The sequence below is a fragment of the Aquarana catesbeiana genome, linkage group LG05 (genome assembly GCF_042186555.1).
Source record: "Aquarana catesbeiana isolate 2022-GZ linkage group LG05, ASM4218655v1, whole genome shotgun sequence".
In the NCBI taxonomy this organism is placed as follows: domain Eukaryota; kingdom Metazoa; phylum Chordata; class Amphibia; order Anura; family Ranidae; genus Aquarana; species Aquarana catesbeiana.
In genome coordinates, this window is record NC_133328.1 from 113,038,254 (window position 1) to 113,059,927 (window position 21,674).

At 40.4% G+C, this 21,674-nt stretch overlaps 1 protein-coding gene across 2 annotated transcripts in view; it reads left to right on the plus strand.

Moving 5' to 3' along the window:
* Positions 1 to 21,674, plus strand: part of SNX13 (sorting nexin 13) — a 240,366-nt gene that overhangs the window by 175,689 nt on the left and 43,003 nt on the right. For both annotated transcript variants that reach the window (XM_073630078.1, XM_073630079.1), the window contains exons 15-17: positions 1,223 to 1,355; positions 12,688 to 12,725; positions 19,241 to 19,310. In XM_073630078.1, the coding sequence (XP_073486179.1) occupies positions 1,223 to 1,355; positions 12,688 to 12,725; positions 19,241 to 19,310 (241 nt within the window). The remainder of the gene's footprint in view (positions 1 to 1,222; positions 1,356 to 12,687; positions 12,726 to 19,240; positions 19,311 to 21,674) is intronic.

Sequence of the window (21,674 nt, forward strand, 5' to 3'; positions counted from 1 at the left end):
GAATTGACCCTTTCAAAGAAATGCTGAATAAAAATACAAATTGTTTCCCATGTGTATTACAGCGTTTATCATGTTTTCAGATTACAATAAATTTCAGGGTTACAGCTAATAGCAAAAACACATGAATTCATTACACTGGCTTGAAGGCCCTGTCACCATCCTAAAAAAATTGCAGGTAAAAAACCTGCAATACTCCTCATACTGCTAGCATTAGTAAGTAGATAGGAAAGTATATCTCACAGGGCTGAAGGAGAAGTTCCGGGACTCCTGTAGGTATAGCGCTGAAGTGATGTCAGCTTAGGGGCTGACAGCCAAACATCTTCTCCAGCTCTGTGAGCACCTCCAGCAGCCGTGGTTTGCCATCATCAGTGGGATGGGAACACTGCAGATATGGATTGGACTAGATTTTTACTTTGTGAGTTGTTATAACACTTTAATAAATTGCCTATTGCTGCACTACATGCCCCTTTGCTTTCTTTACTGGGTTCACACACGCAGGAGCGGTGGGGGAAAACGCATGCGATTTGGACCAGAATCACACTGCATTCCTGTTGAAATCGCATGTGATTCTGTGCAGTGTGATTTTCACCCATCCATTTTGTATGGACGCAAATTGCACCGCAAAGTTTTCGTATTGGGAGAATTTTCACAAGTACTCGTGAAAATACTCTGTATCCGTATTGGTGCATCCCTACTCTATGGTGTTATTTGAATGACAGTTCTGGGTCTGTTGGTGCTTCTGACATCACATCCAAGATGGGGGTGCCCAGCAACAGTCTCAGGGCTTTTGGATGTCTACACATGAAAGGCTTTTCCAGATGAAGCCCATGTATAAAATACGTTAAATGCACCTTTAATAATATGGGAAGATTTTTCGTAAAATGTTTGATCTTGCAAAAGGATCTCTTTAAAAGGAAAAAAAATTGTATTATTGCTTGAGAAAATCTATTCTGGTACCCAGTGAATGAAATAATGCCTCTGTATGTTTGTTTGTGAAGTCTTCCAGCAATGGTTTTTTCTAGTGTTTTGTTTTTTTTTTTTTTTTGGTAGTAGTAGTCTGTTTACACCTGATTGTGTCAAGGAATGTGCAAAGCATGAAAATAAATACAGGTCCACTTTTGCATTTCTTCACATTCTGCTGTCACTGATATTTAACAGTTGGTATGTGTATTCTGTCTGATACCTGCATATTGTGTCATGTTGTTGTTTTTTTCCCGACAAGGTATATGACATCATGCTGCGGGATGAAAAGTTTTACCCTTCCTTCCGTCACAATGCTCTCTATGTTCGGATGCTTGCAGAGCTGGACATGTTAAAGGAGCCAAGCTTTAAAGGATCTGATGATGGAGATGGAGGTAACTCATGATAAATGATATTATCCATGGGTTTGGGTTGTCTATATGTTAAACTATTGTCCTGTGTCTGGAAAGGTTATATTTGTAGTAGATAGATAGATAGATAGAATACCAACTTCTTTTGTTGTCCTAAATGATTTATTATTGCATATATTATTCATTCGTTCCATTAACGTTTCTATATTGATTTTAAGACATAATTCTTCCAGTAATTCTTCTATAATCCTGTCACTTGGCTATTATTATTTTTCAATTGTGTGCTTGCCTAGTCCTTCATCTGCAATCTGCAAGAGGCTTTGCAGTAGAATTGACTCCAATAATCACGTTGCATTACTGTCCCCAGTACATAAGATAAATGTACAGATGTCCACTGCAGGAATTTTATTGTCCAGAATAAATGATGAACCCATACTAATCACTCTGCTCTCTGCGATGCCTGGTTATGATGTGAAATGTGTTTATTACACATGAGATCCAAGGCTTTTTATTTGCATCATTTGCTGTTTGCCCTGTTGCCTGCTAATACATAACAGCAGAGGAATTGACCACCGTGTGCAGAACCACTTGTGAGTTAGAACAGTGTAGTCACTGGCATGCCCCCTTCTCTCATCCATAGCAATATGACATTTACAGTATATGCTGTAGGCATTACAGATTGACCAGGCCAAGGCCAGTTTTCCTGAATCCCTTCCCTAGTTCAGCACCTTTATTTGCACCCTCTGCCAGACAGCTTGCCAGGAGCCAATTCTTGAACAAAAACTGAAGCCATTAAAGTGGTTGTAAATCTTTGTATAGTGACGTTAGTGGTCTCAGATGATACACGGAGATGAAAAAAATCCTCTTGCATAATTTGTACCTGTTTATCTGCTGTCTTCTCCGCTCTCCATCTGTTCAAAGTACAGAATTTTTAAGCTTGTCCGAGCTGTCAGAAAAAAAAGAAGGCAGAGAGCTGGAATTACATACTACGGAGCGCTGATTGGAGGGAAGGAACACGCCCTCCTTCACACAGGAACAGAGCTGAGGCTGTTTATCAGCTGGAGCTCCCTCCCCTGTCACCTTATTTCTCTTGGTGTCAGGAAAACTTGTCAGAAGCGACTTATCCCAATAGCAGAGGAACGAAGCAGCAGAAAGAAATGACGCTTTGTGCTCTGGATTGAGACAAGTACACACTATAGAGGGATATGCTTTGTTCATATATTATGAGGTCTACAATGGCTTTAAAGATTGAACATGGACTTAGAGTTTCATAAAAAAAGAAATGCAAGTTTAGCTGCATTGAATTGCATTTTCTGACATGGCTCCGTTCACCATTAACCGTTAACCATAACAATGGGAAAGTGAGGGTGGCGTGGAGGTGCAGGGTTATGTCCTAACTCTTGTTAGAAAGACTGTATAAACAAAACATAAAAATATTCTGTTCACGATGAACCCTACAGCCAAAGCTGCATACCTAATCTATTGTTCCCTGTTTTTGCAATCACTAGACTTACTTCCTGTTATGCGTGTTGCTGACAGTCGTGCATTTTAACCCAGTAACTGTGAGAAAGGTGGAGTGTGTGTAAGCCATGCAGTCTTTAAAGATAGTGAGTCATGTTGAGGACAACAGCTGCCTTGGATAAGATAACAATTGGTCTGCTGATTCAGATTTTCTCTATTTTTAGTGCACTTCAGCACAAAGCAGTATAAGCAGAGGAGAATGGCCAATAGAAAATGAATTGTTTTCTGCCACAACTCTTGTACATGTATTATTTTGTCATTGTACTGACAGAAAATGAGTCACTCAAAATTGTGCACTCAACCACAGCCCCCACAAGTTTTATATCTAGCAGGGATGTGCAGTCAGCGGGGCAGGGGAGGCAGGTGAGGCAGAGCCTCTCCTGCTATAAACATAAAGAAAGAAATAAAAAAATAACCTATGGGACCTATGGTTTCGGAGATACAGGGCTCCTTGTGCAGCCTGTCAGAAGCTACATACAGAGCGGCCAGTTTAAATGCAATCTGGCACACACTGTTTGCAGCAGACTGAAAGGATGAGCTCACGGTGCCTCTCCTCACTTCTTGTCAGAGGCACTGAGCTCAATGGATAGCTTGGAGCCTTGGACCAATGGTAAAGTACCATTGGCCCCAGCTGTCCAATAAAAATGCTGCAGTGGAGGCTCTCCTCTCACTGCAATGTCAATGAAGGGGGCATGTGTCTAAAAGACACATACTCCCTTCCAGCCCAGCCCTCCTAACTACAAGGAAAAGAACATGGATTTATGGGTACAAGATTTACCCATAATCCCATGTTTTTCTCACACAGTTAAGAGGGAGAATAAGAATCCTCTACTGCTGAAAAGGTAATGTTTTAATCAAGCTAAATGATATATTATTATGCTGTATGTTCATACATAATTTATTTATCTATTTACTGTGAAATTACTGGTTGGAAGTTATAACTTCAAACTTCAGTAATTTGTCCATTAAGCCACCTGCTTGAGTACAATTTTTGAAAATATAGTAAATTACCTTAAAAACAACATATAATTATTTGTATATTACTTATGGTAATTAACCCCTTGCCACCTAGGCCGATTCTGACACTTCTCTCCTACATGTAAAAAAAAATCATAATTTTTTTGCTAGAAAATTACTCAGAACCCTCAAACATTATATATACATTTTATAGCAGACACCCTAGGGAATAAAATGGTGGTTGTTGCAACGTATTTGTGCAGCAAATTTTAAAACACTTTTTTTTTTTTTTTTTAAAAGAAACTCATAAATAAAAAACACTAAACCTAGCACGATTTTTTCTGTATACTATGAAATATTATGTTACGCTGAGTAAATAGATGCCTAACATGTCACGCTTTAAATTTGCGCACACTTGAATGTCGGCAATCTTTAGTACAAAAAGTCTCCATGACCGACGCTTTAACATTTTTTACAGGTTAAATGTTTAGAGTTACAGAGGAGGTCTAGTGCTAGAATTATTGCTCTCGCTCTAATGTTCGTGGCGTATGTAACCTGTGTGTATCTGGCTCTGATACTAGCCAGTGCTTCACCAGCCACTGACCTCACCGCATGTCCCTGATATCTAGCTCCAGCTTTCTTCTTTTAGACACATGGCACTGGTGTCATGTCTCTGCCGCCCCCCTCCATTCGCCCATTCACAAAAGGCCTGGTCGCAGTTTAGGCTAAGATATGACCCCAACGCCAATGTGTAAGGGAGGTTAGATGTGAGCTGGAAGTGTCACTGGACCTGCCCTATATGTGAGAATTAATATCGTGGTTTTTGTTTTTTTTAAACGGAGAAAAAAAAAAGGTCACCAATATACCACTTTGAAGGTGCGTGAAAGCCCTCCTTAGAGTCTGTGATTCAGTAAAAAAAAATTAGATCATTCCTAGAGTTGGGGTTTAAAAAAATAATAGCAGGAAGAAGCAAGAAGCCTTAGGCTCAGTTCACACTACCGCGACTTGGAATCCGACTTGTCAGACCTCAAGTCGCCCTAAGTCACAGAAATTCCATTGAAGTGAATGAGAGCCATCTTAATGTACGCTACTGAAGTCGCTCCGACTTCATAAAAAGTTCCTGTGCTACTTCAAGGTGACTTCTAGGCGACTTGTACCCATAGATTTCAATGGAAGTCGCCTACAAGTGGGATCGTGGTCTATAGTGAAGCGACTTTACAGGAAAAGAAATGAGTTTACCCAGGCAAACCCCTCCCTCCCAGAGAGCTGATTATTCTGTGATTGGCCACAGCCAAAGTCCCCTGTCCTGAAGGCGACTTGAAGTCGGGTTGTAAGTTGCTTAAAGTTGCGCTGAAGTTGCCCTGAATTTGCCTCCAAGTTGCCTTGCAAAGTCGCGCTGTAAGTCGTGTTGCCCCAGTGTGAACCAAGCCTTAGTCTTCATACCTAAATACATCCCAACTGCCCCAAGTTCCTGAAATATGTACTAACAGGCAGCACACTGTATTTCACTATAGGCTGTCTATAATCTCCTGTATGAATAAACTTTAATCTCTAGTTATCCTTGGCATTAAAATCCTCCATTCACTGTACTGTAGAGAGCTGTTTGTACTGCCCACAATGTCTATTTGAACAGTATCATCCTTGCATGCATTGTGAATGTCTTTACTTACTAGAAAACAAAGGTGACTTTATTATTGGGCTCAGAAACCAAACCCAGTCAGTAGATAGAGAGCAGGTCTGTCTAGTTTGGTTAGTCATTGAGTCTCCTTTTAGAAATACTCACATAAGGAAAATAGTGGAAGGCTGTTAGTGAAAGTTATGATGCCGAACTCTGAGCAAACAGACCTTTTTTTTATAACGTTATTAAACACTCCATGAAAACCAGTAGCAGTATACCTTGCGTCATTGTTGCTTCCTGTTCCCTTTTTGTGTGCAGACTTTGCAGCACAATCAGCCTTTAAAAATGTGTTCATGTGCTGCTTAGTGCTGTTGTCATGGGTGGCATGGGCATTATGGGCATTGCTCTTGTGTGTGCTTGTGATACATGTGTATTATAGGCAACACAATAGTCCTGATGGTTTCTAATCTCTGAGAAGCTCAGTGCACGCTGTCCGACGAGAAGTTTGTTGAAGCACTGACGAGAGAAACACAGGAAAGAGAAATTGATTACAGTTAACGTAAGGCTTTGGGGCTAACACTATAATTAGAAAATAATGCTGTATTGACTACTAGCTGTGTGGAGCTGGGTTTAAATAGCAATACTCTAAGACCCCTTTCACACTGAGGCAGTTTTCAAGCATTTTAGCACTAGAAGTAGTGACTGTAAAGCGCCTGAAAACTACCTCCCATTCTCTGCAATGGATGCTTTTACACCCGGGTGGTGCACTTGTGAGACGTTAGAAAAAGTCCTGTAAGCAGCATCTTTGGGGCAGTTTGGGAGTGTTGTATATAGCGCTCTCAAAACGCCCCTGCCAATTGCAATGAATGGGCAGCGCTTCCCAAGTGCCTGGGAGTACACGGGGAGTTTTTAACCCCTTTTTCTAAAACAAGTGTCACTTTTACTGCTAACGGCTGGCGCTTTCAGTGTGAAACTAGCCTTAGGGTTTAATACTATTAACTTTTGTACACATTAATAAATGAAGTATTTTTTTCAAATATTGCTAGTGTGACTACTTGAACCTATGTTTGTAGTAGCTTCCCCTATCACCCTGTTTGCCGGGACTGAGAGGTAGAACTGGCAGTGTTGGAGGAGGATTTAGTTTTGGGTCACACTGTAAACTGTACATCCAAAAACTAAGCAGAATAAAAGCAGGTGGCTGAGTTGCAGTTTTACCACCCCCAGCTGCCCACCCAAACTGTAAAATAAGATTTTGAACTCGGAGTGCAGAGTTTAGCGAGTGGCACCACTTGTCAAATTCGCCCACTAAGTTCAGTGGAGCCGAAACACAACTGTGTGCAATGCACAGGATTGCGGAGTGGTAGTGTCGCATTATAAGGTTAAATTAGGCTGTGAGGAGGCGATAGAACACCTACTCCTCACCTGTCAAATACTCTCTGAAAAGCACTGTGACTAGAAGGAGAGCGCCTGAGGTTGGTACAGTGGGGATTGCAGTGGATCCTGACCCGAATTGAAGAACAGGTACATGGCTCCTGGGGTTTGCAGCATGCAGGTGCTAACACAAGAACGAAGCTCTGCCATCAGAACTGAGCTTCCCTGCTGTACCGATCAGCTCCTCAGGCTCTCTCCTTCCAGTTCTTGCAGCTCTCCACACAGACATCTGTCAGCGATCCTCTCTGAGCCGGTCGGCTTCCTTAGTAAGCGAACCAGCTCAGGAAGACGTGTTGACAGTGGAGGCATTAAGGGCAGCATAGGGCCGGTTGTGGCCCTGGGGCAACAATTTGCCCTGGTCTGATGTAATCCTTCCTAGAAAAAAGTTTTGAGTGTTAATTATTTCGATGGTCAGAATAAATTATTATTTTGGCCACTGAAATTAACGTGCAAGCGCTTGATGTATCTAAATGCGTTACATGCGTTTACAAGCGTCACACGTTTTTGCTGCCAGGCGGAAAGGTGTCTGGGAGAGATGGCCAAAGTGTCCAGTGTGCACGAAGCCATAAACTTGTACATTGGTGACTTGTTTATATGCTTTACTTATGTAAGTGCGTCATGTATTTTCTCTTTAATAAATGATCTTTTACCTATCCTGACATACATCCGCCTGACACAGAGAATTAAGAGGTGAAGGTTAAGCGATTACATTTTTTGTTGAATGGAATTCTGTTCAAATAATGGGATCTGTAAATATTAAATGTCAAACTGTGTGTTTACAGAACTGGGACCAAATGTCCTGTGTTCTTGGCTTGTGTTTGGATGCCCCCTAGTGGCTTCTATTGTTTAAGTTAGTTTTTGTTAGAAAGCTTATTGCAAACTAAGAACTGAATAGGGAGACCCTTTTAAAAAAAATGATGGCGCCTCAGCTGTTTTCTAATGCATGGACACTCAATCCAGATGGACCTTTCTGGCCTTCTCTTTTGCAACAGTAATCCATCTTTTTAACCACTTCAGCCACAGAAGATTTGGCTGCTCAATGACCAGAGCACTTTTTGCGATACGGCACTGCATCACTTTAACTGACGATTGCGTGGTTGTGCGACACTGTGCCCAAACAAAATTGACATGCTCCTTTTCCCCACAAATAGAGCTTTCTTTTGGTGGTATTTGGTCATCTCTGTGGTTTTTATTTTTTGCGCTATAAACAAAAAAAGAGCGACAATTTTGAAAAAACAAAATATATTGTACTTTTTGCTATAGTATATATACCCAATTTTTTTTAAAAAAAGCTAATTTTTTTCTCAGTTTAGGCCAATATGTATTCTTCTACATATTTTTGGTAATAAAAATCGCAATAAGCGTATGTTGATTGGTTTGCGCAAAAGTTATAGCGTCTACAAAATAGGGGATAGATTTATGGCATTTTTATTATTACTTTTTATTTTTTTTTTTTTTACTAGTAATGGCGGCGATCTGCGATTTTTTTTTTTTTTTTTTTTTTTTTTTTTTAAATCATGACTGCGACATTATGGCGGACACTTTTGACACATTTTTGGAATGATTGACAATTAGCGATTAGTGCTATAAAAATGCACTGATCACAGTATAAATGTCACTGGCAAGGAAGAGGTTAACACTAGGGGGCGATCAAGGGGTTAACTGTCTTCCCTGACTGTGTGTTCTAACTGTGGGGGGAGGGGACTGACTATAGGAGATGACAGATCGTGGTTCCTAGCTATTAGGACTCACGATCTGCCTCTCCTCTCAGAACAGAACAGGGATTCGGGTGTTTATATGCACATGTCCCTGTTCTGCCTCTCGTGCCCGCGATCGCTCGTGGCCGGCGGTCCTCGCGACCACCAGTCACAAGCATCACCACCCCCACAGTGCAGCGCGCATGTGCCTGCTATCCCGCTTAAAGGAGCCGATGTTGAGCTACGACGGCTCATGGGATCGTGCCAATCTCCCGCAGTATAACGACAGCGGCTGGTCGGCAATTGGTTAATCATTTTGATTTTGTTGTTGGGGTTGGTTATTTTTCCTTTCCTTGTTGTGGGGCACGAACACTTTTAAGCATATTGAAGGACACTCCTGTTAAAGCCATGAGAGAATGTGGCAAAACATGTCCGGTGATTTAGGTTATTTTTGTGTTTTTGGCCTTGTTGCCCTTTTTTGGAAGGTGGAATATTGATTGCTGATGGGTTGAGATTTTCGAGCCTCTTTTGGAGTTATTTGAATCGGGGACCCAGTTCTAGGCTGAAGGTAGTTTTAACTTCAGAGAGAGAGACAGAGAGCTTTGTATTATAGAAAAAAGATAAAGTAGCACTTATAAAAAATAATAATACGAATACTTCCTAGAGGAAGTTTAGCGCTCTATAGTTGAAAAACGTGACCGACAAGTTAGTAAGTAGTAGACTATAGGTCAGATCTGCATTACACCTTCCAGAACAGTAATTTTGTGAAAAATAATGAAGATGTGGGTAAAGTTCAAAACATTCTCCACACATTTTGATACATTTTTGTCAAAATAAAACTTAAGGCCCATACACACGATCTGAAAATTGGGCGAAAAATACCGGTTTTATATTGATCATATGATAATCTGATCGTTGGTACAGAGCTTTCGAGAGCCGATCACGACAGTTCATGCCATATGATCAGATAGGACAAGCACGAAAACATATTCTCGTATGATACCAGATCATACGATTTTCGATTAATCAGCACAGGCGTCGTCCGAAAATACAACAGAAATACACTCAGAACACATGACATCACTTCCGATTATTTTTTTTTTTTTTTTTTTTTATTGTCGTATTTTCGGATCGTGTGTACGGGCCTTTAGACTCTGGTGGGAGCCAAGGTCCTCATAGAGGCTTGTATGACAGATGTATACACAAAATATTTATTAACTTATTTATAACCCGAGATGCAAAGTTTTTTTTTTTTTTCTTTTTTTATATCAATTTATTACATTTTATATTCTCCTTTTGATGAAATTTCCAGTCATTGTGAATGGTAATGCATGCAATATGCAACGCTTTACACTACAACCTCCCTGCTTAACAAACAGAGAGATGTGAATGTAGCCTTAGACTAGGACATTGCACCTCTATATAGGCATGATGGGAGCTTTTTGATTTATCCCAGTAAGACTGTTGAAGTGCATGTAAATTCTCTGATACAGGAGGGTGACAACACTGCTCAGAATTCAGCAGCAGTACTGTTAATGTCACACAGGAACAAAGAGAGATCTGTAAGTGCTGATGTACTTACAGATCAATGCTGCAGCACATGTTTATTAAGGGGAGGCCAGAGTTCTACTTTAAAACCGAACCCCATGTTTCTTTCATATTTGGCTTGGACCAAGATGGTCCAAATAAACCTATAACCTTCACTAACTGATGCAACCGCTGTGAGCTCTGTATAAACTGTATGCATCAGCTACTGTATTCAGGAATGTGTTCTGACAACCATATAGACACCACTATCTGTCTTGTTTCCGGAATAGATTGGAGTCAGGCTGAGCGTTGCTTAGCCATTCACAGGAAGCTTTGTATTTTCTGAATGAGTACAAGACTTTCTCAGATTGGTTGACTGAGGTGGCAATCGTGATGTCTCTCCACCTCAGCCAATCAGAAGAAGCGTTGTATTCGTTCATAAAATACAAGGCTACCTGAGAATGGCTGAGCAGCACTCGTGCTGACTCAATTTTGTTCCAGAAGTAGGAAGGGAAGTCCTTGTACTGTTCCAGAACACAGCACTATGTACTGTATGTAGCTGAGGCTGCATACAGTTTATACAACGCTCACAGCGGGGCCATCTGTTAGTGGCTTTAATAGTTTGTTTAGAACAGCTTGGACCAAAAAAGCTGGAGTTAGGCTTTGCAGTGTTGTCAGTACATCTCTGCCAGAAATTAAATTAATTAAAATCACTGCAGGTACAAAAAAGATACCAGCTGATCCTGCCAGGAATCCAGCAAGCCCTGCTGGCCGCCGCCTTTTTTTTCTTTTCTTTTCTTTTTTTTCGCTCAAAAATGTATGTTAACAATATAACAATGATTCACTTTAAAGAATGGTAGATGATCACAACGTTATTTAGATTGGCTGACTAATGCCCCGTACACACGGTCGGACTTTGTTCGGACATTCCGACAACAAAATCCTAGGATTTTTTCCGACGGATGTTGGCTCAAACTTGTCTTGCATACACACGGTCACACAAAGTTGTCGGAAAATCCGATCGTTCTGAACGCGGTGACGTAAAACACGTACGTCGGGACTATAAACGGGGCAGTGGCCAATAGCTTTCATCTCTTTATTTATTCTGAGCATGCGTGGCACCTTGTGCGTCGGATTTGTGTACACACGATCGGAATTTCCGACAACGGATTTTGTTGTCGGAAAATTTCATATCCTGCTCTCAAACTTTGTGTGTCGGAAAATCCGATGGAAAATGTGTGATGGAGCCTACACACGGTCAGAATTTCCGACAACAAGGTCCTATCACACATTTTACGTCGGAAAATCCGACCGTGTGTACGGGGCATTAGAGGTAAAACAACCAAACAAGTAGTATAAACAGTATTGTCGTTAGAAACTCTAGAAGAGATTTTGTTTAGCCTTAGGTTAACTTTTGAAAGTTAGTATTTTATTACACTGAAGGCAAGAAACTGGACAGTTAATATAGGTATGACATCCACTAACTTTTTAGCCTAACCTAGATGCAGTATTTCTCATGATTCATGTGTATTTCAAATCTCTTGTGTAGCTGAGTCCATAAACCCTTTTGCTGCCAGAGCAGTTTTTGGCACACCTTAAATTGCCCAGTTTAGGCCTGAAGATAAGTTAAAATTCCCAAAGAGCATGTATTTTATTTATTTAGAAAGCAGAGTTCCTAGAGAATAAAATGGGGAAAATCCAATTTTTTTTTTAAATGTCACACCATATTAGCAAAACCGTTTTTGTTTCAGTAAAAAGTACACAAAAACTTATTTTAGTGCACACAAATGCAGTATATTACTGTTTTTTTTTTTTTTTGTTTTGTTTTTTGGGGTAAAATATAAAATAAATTTTGTACTGGGTAAATACCCAGTATGTCAAGCTTTAAAGTTGTGCGGTGCTGTAAAATGACAAATTTTGGTACTCATATATTCCCCAAAGGGTGAAGCCTTAAAAGCTTCTTTATGCCATCCATTTAAAAAGCAGTCAATCGCCCTTAAAAGTGCCATTTTTAACGCCCAGTGTGCATGTGGCCCTAACGGAAAAACCAAGCTCTCAGGGTTTCCTCTGCTTTCTGTCTGTAGTAAAAAAAGGAATAAAAATTGTATAGAGCTCATCGGGTCAAACATGTTTTGTTTTTATATATTTATTTAGAGATATGTAACCTCTGTTTTGAAGTTTAAAAAAAACACAATTACAAAATGTGTTGGTTTACAAGCAATATTTTTGGAAACAAATTTAGAACCTAGAAGACACTTTTCTGCTATAGTCTGTTTCAGAAGAGTTAGGATAATAATGAGCAGAGTGGCTCTTTTATAACATACCACAATGTGATGTCACAGACTAAAGTTCGGCATTCTCTCGGCTATGAATGCCCTGTTCTTTGCTTGTTGCAGGTGCACATACATTTTCATTGGTATGTTTTGATGGGATGCCTTGGGGATATAGAGATTCTGGTGTTGGGTGTTTGCCATCAGTTGTCCTTTTACTTCTAAAGTTGTGTTTCTACTGATGCGCTTTGATTCCTAGTGAGTGAGCCTTAGTTACAGTTACTATTTAGAAAGCTTCCACTGTATTCTGATCTGTTTTTCCCATTCCTTCACAGAATCTTTCAACGGATCACCAACAGGCAGCATAAATTTGGTATGTTATTCTTCCAACCCTTCCCTTTTATTTCACTGAGCAGTGGCACATAACATCCAATCAGAAATTTGCTTTGGGTTTCAGCACTTTGCTCATCATCATTACTTTGTACCATGATGAATAAACAAACTCAAGTTTGTGACAAATCACTTTGACATGAAGGTCATACTTTTTTATTTACATTGATTGCTCTTCTGCACGATTAATTCCATCAAGTATGCTGTTTTTTTGTTTTTGTTTTTTTGAACAAGGTTTGACTTCACTGTCACGTGTTTCCCAAACTGCGTATTTTGCTAGCTTGATTTACTGACGTGACAACCAGTGTTTGCTGGTTACATCCATCCAATCCAATTGTTGTGTTAACCACTTAAGGACCGGGCCTATTTCTCAGACTTGGTGTTTACAAGTTAAAATCATTTTTTTTGCTAGAAAATTACTTAAAACCCCCAAACATTTTATATATAATATATATATATATATATACCGTATATATACATTTTTAATTTTTTTTCAGAAACCCTAGAGAAAACAATGGCGGTTGTTGCAATACTTTGTCACACCATAACGGTCTTACAAGCACATTTTTTTTGAAAAAAATACACTTTTTAAAAAAAAAAAAAGTAACTAAGACAACAAAAAAGTTAGCCCAATTCTTTGGGCCCAGTAAATTGATACCTAACATGTTACGCTTCAAAATTGTGCACGCTCGTGGAATGGCGGGAAACTTTGACCCTTAAAAATCTGCATAGGCGATGTTTAAAAATGTGCGGTCCTGTGAAATGACAAATATTGGTAGTTTTGAGTTACAGAGGAGGTCTAGTGCTAGAGTTATTGATCTCACTCTAATGATCGCAGCGATACCTCACATGTGTTTGAATACCGTTTTCATATGCGGGCACGACTTGCGTATGCGGTCGCTTCTGCACGCAAGCTCGACGGGATGGGACGCTTTCAATTTTTTATTATTTTATTTTTTATTTTGACACTGTCCTTTTAAAAGAAAATAAAAATGTGGGTCACTTTTATTCCTATTACAAGGAATGTAAACATCCCTTGTAATAGAAAAAAAGCATGACAGGAGCTATTAAATGTCAGATCTGGGGTCAAAAAGACTTCAGATTTCATGTTTACACTAAAATGCAATAAAAATAAAAAAATAAAATAATATTTTTTTTTTTTTTGCAAAAAAAAAAAAAAATTCCCTTTTTAAGACCATTGGGCAGAAGTGACGTTTGACGCTTCTGCCATCCAATGATGTGGAGCCGAGCAGGGGCCATCTTTCCCTTACTCGGCATCCAGCCTGTGAGGGGAAAGGACCCGATCCGCCCCTGATTTAAAAGTGATCTAGTGGCAACTCCGCCGCTGAGACCATTTTTATCTGAGAGCGAACTTCCCGCTGTTGAAGAGGATACCAGGTTTATAGCAGCTAGCTGCTGACATAACAACGGTATTCCACTTCAAACAGCCGACGTACAACTGCCGTGGGCAGTTCTCAAGTAGTTAAAGGATAAGTTCACCTTTAGTAACATGTTACAGGTTACACCCATATTTAGGATGTAACATGTTACTAACCGAGCAGCCCCCACACCCAACCCCCTTGAGTACCTGTTGTGACATCTGGCCAGGGATCTTCTCCCTGCACCTGCTGTCACAGTGTAAAAAAAAAAAAAAAAAAAGAAGACAACCATGCGTGACTTTGCCCACCCGGTCATGTCATTAATTCAGAGTTCTGTGAATGGGGGAACTACAAATTACCATCATGTATTGAGGATGACAGCTTGTTATTCTCAATGAACTACCAGGGCACTGATGAGTGCTCTAGGTAGATCATTGATCATTCCTGTCATTCAGTAAATGCCTGCCCGTACAAGGTACAGGCAGACAGCTACACTGATAATCTGCAGGAGCCTGAGATTGCACCTGTGATCTGCTATTTAGTGGTGCAATGCTTTACAGGCTCTTAATAAAAATAAATAATAAATGCACATTTTTTTTTACTTGCTTTTAGTATTTTTTTGTAATGGTGAACTTATCCTTTAAAGCTAGAGTCCAGAAAATAAAGAGGACAGCTTGCTCCTCCACTTGATGGATCAATGCAGAGTGCTAGTGGAAGTTGTGGATGTTTTTTCATCAACATAGTAGTAGAGAGTGCGGTCAACAGTGCACCTACAAATCTCAACACTGCACCACACAGTTTACTGCTGCTGCACTGACGCGCACTACCCCTTGCCTCGACTGAACCAATGTGCACTACCCCACTCTCTGCCACTGCACACCCAGCCCCTGAACCAATGAGTCCTCCTCCAGTTGCCATCATTGCACCAATATACACTACCCTACTCACCATCACTGTACCAATGCACACATCTGCAGTGCTCAGCATTACTGTCTTCCAGCCAGTATCCCTAGCTTATGGTACCCACTCAAAACCAAGAGATTGCACTTGAGGCGGGTGTACCTTAAAAATAATAAAATCAGGCCCTAAATCTTTATTTTTAGTGCCGTGATTGATCTTTGGTCCATAGGAAATGATATCCGTTCCTACTGATGTTGCTACCTGACCCCTGAAGGAAAGGAAAGTGTCCGGTTGCCTGGGTGAATGGCATTCTTGTGTTATTTCACCGAGTAAGAAGGAAACATTGGTGTTGGTATGAGCTCTGGGAAACAATAGTGTCCATATGAAGGAATCTTTGACTTTCCCCTTAGTTTGTAATGTTTAGTGCTATTCTGGGACTGCCGTGCTTGTGCAGGTGTTTGAACACTAGCAGATTAGTTGTTTCTGGCCTGGCTCCATGTCTGGAGTAAATGCCTACTCAAATAATACAGCTCCCCTGTGTCACTCAGTTACAATAAACAGAACAGGCAGTGAATTGGGGCAAAGGTCATTACTTAGGTCACGGAGTTGCTCTGTTTGTAACTCGTTTAAAGGGCCACAAAACCTAAAACTAGAATTGGTATAAAGGAATAGCATCATACAAATATGCAGAAAATTGTAAATGATCCTATACTTAGAATACAGATATTAAAATCGGTTTTAAGCCCAACTCCAGGAAATTTAAAAAATTCGTAACTGCTCATTTGGGTCTAGGGGGAATGGAAAAGTAGATTTATTGTCAAAGCTTAATTAAAAAAACTGAAGTTAGACTGATTGGCTACCATGCACAGCTGCACCAGATCACTCTCCAGTTTTAGACCTGGTTCACACCTATGCATTGTTTAGTGCATTTTCAGTTTTGCAGAAACACACTACAGTATGTTTAACATGGATTCATATGGATGCATTTTATGGGACGGGCCAGGGATTTGTTTCTGGTTTTTGGTACCATAGACTTCAATGGATCAGAAATGTGTATTGAAAAATGCTACATGCACCTGGAATATGCAACATGCATAGTTGTGAACCAGGCCTTAGTAAATCAACCCCATATGGACAGTCTACCTCTGGAGCATGGGGGAGCACCATCTGCCGGAGGGAGCAGAGGCCAGGTAAATTGAACTGCTTTTACTCTTCCCTAGACTACACAGCCAGGTTATCATTGCACTGTGGGCACAGCCCTACTACAAGGGAGAATTTTCAAGTCTCCTGGAGTTGGGCTTTAATGTTTGCTGTATTGCTGGGTGTGTTTTATATTGGGATTTCATCTGTTGTTGATTGTGGTGTGGGCTGCTGCGTCCGTCAGCAGAATTATTGGACAGATGGTCAGCTTTGTAACAAAATACTTCCCCTAACTTCACCCAATGTTCTATCCATACCAGAGGGCCCAGTCCACTATCTCCGCTGACATATATGATCTATGCAGATCAGCGCAGGCTCAATACAAGGGCAAATAGAAAACAATTGTTTTTTATGTGACCTGTTCGCACCACAACTGTGTATTGAGCTGGATTGTGGTATGTTGAGTAAAAATGCGGACAAACGGTCTCTTTACGCAACACAATTCACCACACTACAGACTAGATTTGAGTTTCATTTTAGGATAGTGCAAGGGGCTAAGGTACCATGGATACAGGTGCAGTTCAGTCCCTGATACATGAGAACTCCCAAACACAAAAACGCCCATGGGACTTTGGAAGAGTTGCACAACAATTCAATTTATTCTTTAAAAACTCCAATTTTTATTCACATACATACACATTAAAATCATATTAAAATTACATAAAGTATATCCAAAGATAAGAATTGTCTAGTAGTATATATACATATAAGAATAGCCAGTTGATGTCCTACAACTCAACATGTTTTGTGAATTAATGTTCACGTCTTCAGGAAATAATATTTAATAGGATATTCACCAACCATGCAACATTTATAGAGATATAAACAATATAAACGAATGCAATGGGAAAGCTCCCTGAGGAAAGTCTTGTCCTGAGAGCCGTGGAAAGGGCAGGAGACCACCTGACACAACAGGGGTCCAAAACTTGATGCTTGCAACCTTGCAAATTAACCACAGGCATCAGCGGGGTTCACAGCCATCACAAAAAGAAGAGAAATGCAATTTAGATTTTTACGATACCTCAATAGATTTTAAAAAAATGGGGAAAAAAGTTCCTTCTGTGGTAACAAGGCAAAACAATGTCCTTCAAAGCCCCTAAACAAAGGACACCAACCCCACAGTTTGAACCTTTTTTTTATTTCTAGTTTTGGACTGAATGCAGAAGGGTTAGAACCTCAAAAAAAGGTAGTCAGGTAGATTTCCCCTTGCTTTCCATCCTGGTGACTATACTAGGAGTGAGCAGAAATCTCCCCAAAGTAGGGGGGGGGCCCTAGTAGTTTAGGCTCCGTTCACTCTTGTTATACTGTATACAGTTGCAATAAAAAGTATGTGAACCCTTTTGGAATGATATGGATTTCTGCACAAATTGGTCATGAAATGTGATCCGATCTTCATCTAAGTCACAACAATAGACAATCACAGTCTGCTTAAACTAATAACACACAAAGAATTAAATGTTACCATGTTTTTATTGAACATACCATGTAAACATTCACAGTGCAGGTGGAAAAAGTATGTGAACCCTTGGATTTAATAACTGGTTGAACCTCCTTTGGCAGCAATAACTTCAACCAAACGTTTCCTGTAGTTGCAGATCAGATGTGCACAACGGTCAGGAGTAATTCTTGACCATTCCTCTTTACAGAACTGTTTCAGTTCAGCAATATTCTTGGGATGTCTGGTGTGAATTGCTTTCTTGAGATCATGCCACAGCATCTCAATCGGGTTTAGGTCAGGACTCTGATTGGGACACTCCAGAAGGCGTATTTTATTCTGTTTAAACCATTGTGTTGTTGATTTCCTTCTATGCTTTGGGTCGTTGTCCTGTTGCAACACCCATCTTCTGTTGAGCTTCAGCTGGTGAACAAATGGCCGTAAGTTATCCTGCAAAATGTCTTGATAAACTTGGGAATTCATTTTTCCTTCGATGATAGCAATCCGTCCAGGCCCTGACGCAGCAAAGGAGCCCCAAACCATGATGCCCCCACCACCATACTTCACAGTTGGGATGAGGTTTGGATGTTGGTGTGCTGTGTCTCTTTTTCTCCACACATAGTGTTGTGCGTTTCTTCCAAACAACTCAACTTTGGTTTCATCTGTCCACAGAATATTTTGCCAGTACTGCTGTGGAACATCCAGGTGCTCTTGTGCAAACTGTAAACGTGCAGCAATGTTTTTTTTGGACATTCTTGTTTAGTGTTTTACGTATTGTAGATTCACTAACAGGGATTTTAGCATATTCCAGAGACTTTTGTAAGTCTTTAGCTGAGACTCTAGGATTCTTCTTCACCTCATTGAGCAGTCTGCGCTGTGCTCTTGCAGTCATCTTTACAGAACGCCCACTCCTAGGGAGAGTAGCAGCAGTGCTGAACTTTCTCCATTTATAGACAATTTGTCTTACCGTGGACTGATGAACAGCAAGGCTTTTGGAGACCCTTTTATAACCCTTTCCAGCTTTATGCAAGTCAACAATTCTAGGTCTTCTGAGAGCTATTTTGTGTGAGGCATCATTCACATCAGGCAATGCTTCTTGTGAAAAGCAAACCCAGAACTGGTGTGTTTTTTTTGTTTTTTTTTTTTATAGGGCAGGGCAGCTGTTACCAACACCTCCAATCTTATCTCATTGATTGGACTCCAGTTGGCTGACAACTCACTCCAAGTAGCTCTTGGAGATCTCATTAGTCTAGGGGGGTCACATACTTTTTCCACCTGCACTCTGAATGTTTACATGGTGTGTTCAATAAAAACATGGTAACATTTAATTCTTTGTGTGTTATTAGTTTAAGCAGACTGTTATTGTCTATTGTTGTGTTGAAGATCAGATCACAATTTATGCCAATTTGTGCAGAAATCCATATCCTTCCAAAAGGGTTCACATACTTTTTATTGCAACTGTATATAATAGCAGTAGCCAGTTATGTACTGTGATGTAATAAAGAGAGATTTCTTAGCCAATCAAAGCATACGTGTTTAAAATGTAACTTTTGATATAAAATTATTTGTTTCTAATATTTTTAGTCACTTGACGACCTGTCAAACGTCAGCGCTGAAGAGGTGATACAGATCCATTCCTTTATTTCTGACACTGGTAAGAAATTTACTTTGTTTTGACATATTTGTTCTCCACAATCGTAGCTACTAGATTATCACATCACATCCTCCATGTCATATGTGTGCAAATCTATTCCTCTTTCACAACTTACTGCGCTAAAGCAAATGAAGCTTCCCCTCATCATGCAACTCCAAGGAGTTCTTGTCCTTGGAGTATGAGAGATCTATTGGTTGGTTACCCATAATGGTATTGGCAGTTTTAGTGAACTGATCCTTTATGGCAATTTTTCTCTCATGGTGGTTTCAAGCATAGCAGAACATTTACAACCTGTAGAGCTGCCAAATTATTGATCAATTGATCGCCTGATTTATATATGAATGCTTTCTCTTCAAATTATACTTGACATATATTTTAGTGTTCAGGCAAAATAAAATATCCTACCCATAATTTTGAATATGGTGGTCATCCTAGTTATGGAAAGTAGAATGTATTTTCTGACAGTGCTGAATGGTTTTCCTAAACCATAAATCTTTGAATAGGCGAGTCATACTGTATGAAAGATGATACCAGCAGCTTGGCATGAAATATGCATTCAGTGTCCAAGCAGATGAAAAGCTAACACATTCTTGAGGTTTTCTTGAATTGTCATGCTGTTTAGCAGTTACAAGTAAGAGTGGATACTGCTAAATATTTTTTCCATTGCCACTCTGATAGATGATTTTCTACTTCTAATAAATTTGTAAATATTGGTGCATACAAGAAACAGGATCATTTCAAATGAAGTACTACTACTGGAGAACTGGATCTAGTAAAAATCTTTTGCTTGCATTAAAAGCAATCGATACAGCAAATAAGTCAGTGCAAGAAAACAAATGTTTATTGGGCCTTCCAGGATAATTCATAACTGCAACTTTTTTATTAATCACTTAAGCCCCGGACCATTTGGCTGGCCAAAGACCAGGGAATTTTTTGCAATTCGGCACTGCATCGCTTTAACTGACAATTGCATTAACACCTCCCAGTTCTTCCTCACCGTGGGACGATCAAGGGTATCCCCGCAGACATCGTGACCGCGGGATCCGCGATCACGGTCACGAAGCTCCCGGCGGGCGGACGCGCATGCCCGCAAGCCGCCTCTCAAAGGGAAACATACAGGTACGTTAATCTGCCTGTACAAGCCCTTCTGCTGCAGTATATCTGCGTGAGGCGGTTGGGAAGTGGTTAAAATAACAAACATGTTATACTTGCCTGCTCTGTGCAATGGTATTGCACAGAGTGGCCCTGATCCTCCTCTTCTGGGGCCCCCAGCGGCAATCTTGCCTCCTCCACTTCTTTTTAGGATAACCATAGCCAGCCGCTTGTTATGGGGAGAAACATAGTCTGCGTGCTCCCGACCTGTGTGTCTATGGATCCATGCTCCATAAACTTACACAGCGGGTCTTAGGCCCGCCCCCACTTCCTTTTCACTGCATTTGATCGACAGCAGTAACAGCCAGTGGCTCCTGTTGCTTCTCGAATGCTGTGTGAAGAGGATATAAGGGGAGAATAGATGCAGCCGTGCACAGCGCTGATCTCTTCTCCCCTCTTATTCTTCACACAGGAAAGGGGGGGGGGGGGGGGGGCACAGGGAAATCGTTTTTTACCTGAATGCAAACAGCACATTCAGGTTAAAAAAAAAAACGTTTTTAGGTTTAGTAACACTTTAAATAATAAGGTGTGCCTCTTCTGAATCAAGGTTGGATTTCTTGACTGGTTACATTTGAGCAGAAGAAAAGTCTGATATAGCTGTACAATTGGAAATCAAAAGTCAAAATCTAAATAGTTAAAGTTGTTATACTCAGTATCACCTGCTGGCAAAATCCCAAGTTACTTATCCTAATCTAGAAAGTAATATTTGCAGTGTCATCTTGGACTGATGCTGCATGCAGGGGGTGGGGGTGCCTCAATACAAATCCTACACACAGCACTTGGTTGTGTTTGGAATCGTAGTTGTAGCTAAGGCCATTCAACAGTCCAGTGGCAGGGTTTAGGGTGACAATAAAGGCTCTGGCATTAAACTGTTAAACATAGGTGGTGGGGCTTAACGCAAGACTGGACTTAAAAGGACCCAGTGTAAAAACTAGGCTGGGAATTCAGGGGCTAGATGAGAATATAGGTATTTTGAAGATTATGAATGGTCCTTCTTAGTACCAAAAGGTGCCTGCGCTTCAGAAGTATTGCTAACATACCTAGGTTTTATGGCCTTACAGGTTCACTGTTAGTGGTGTTTATAGAAATGCAACCTTAAAGTCCCTGTGATGTCCTTAGTTTCTAAGTGCTATAATGTTATGCACACAATTTAATTTTGTCTAGTTTTTCCATTTCGTTCTTTTGTCATTCCATCTTCCATTTCTTTTCTTT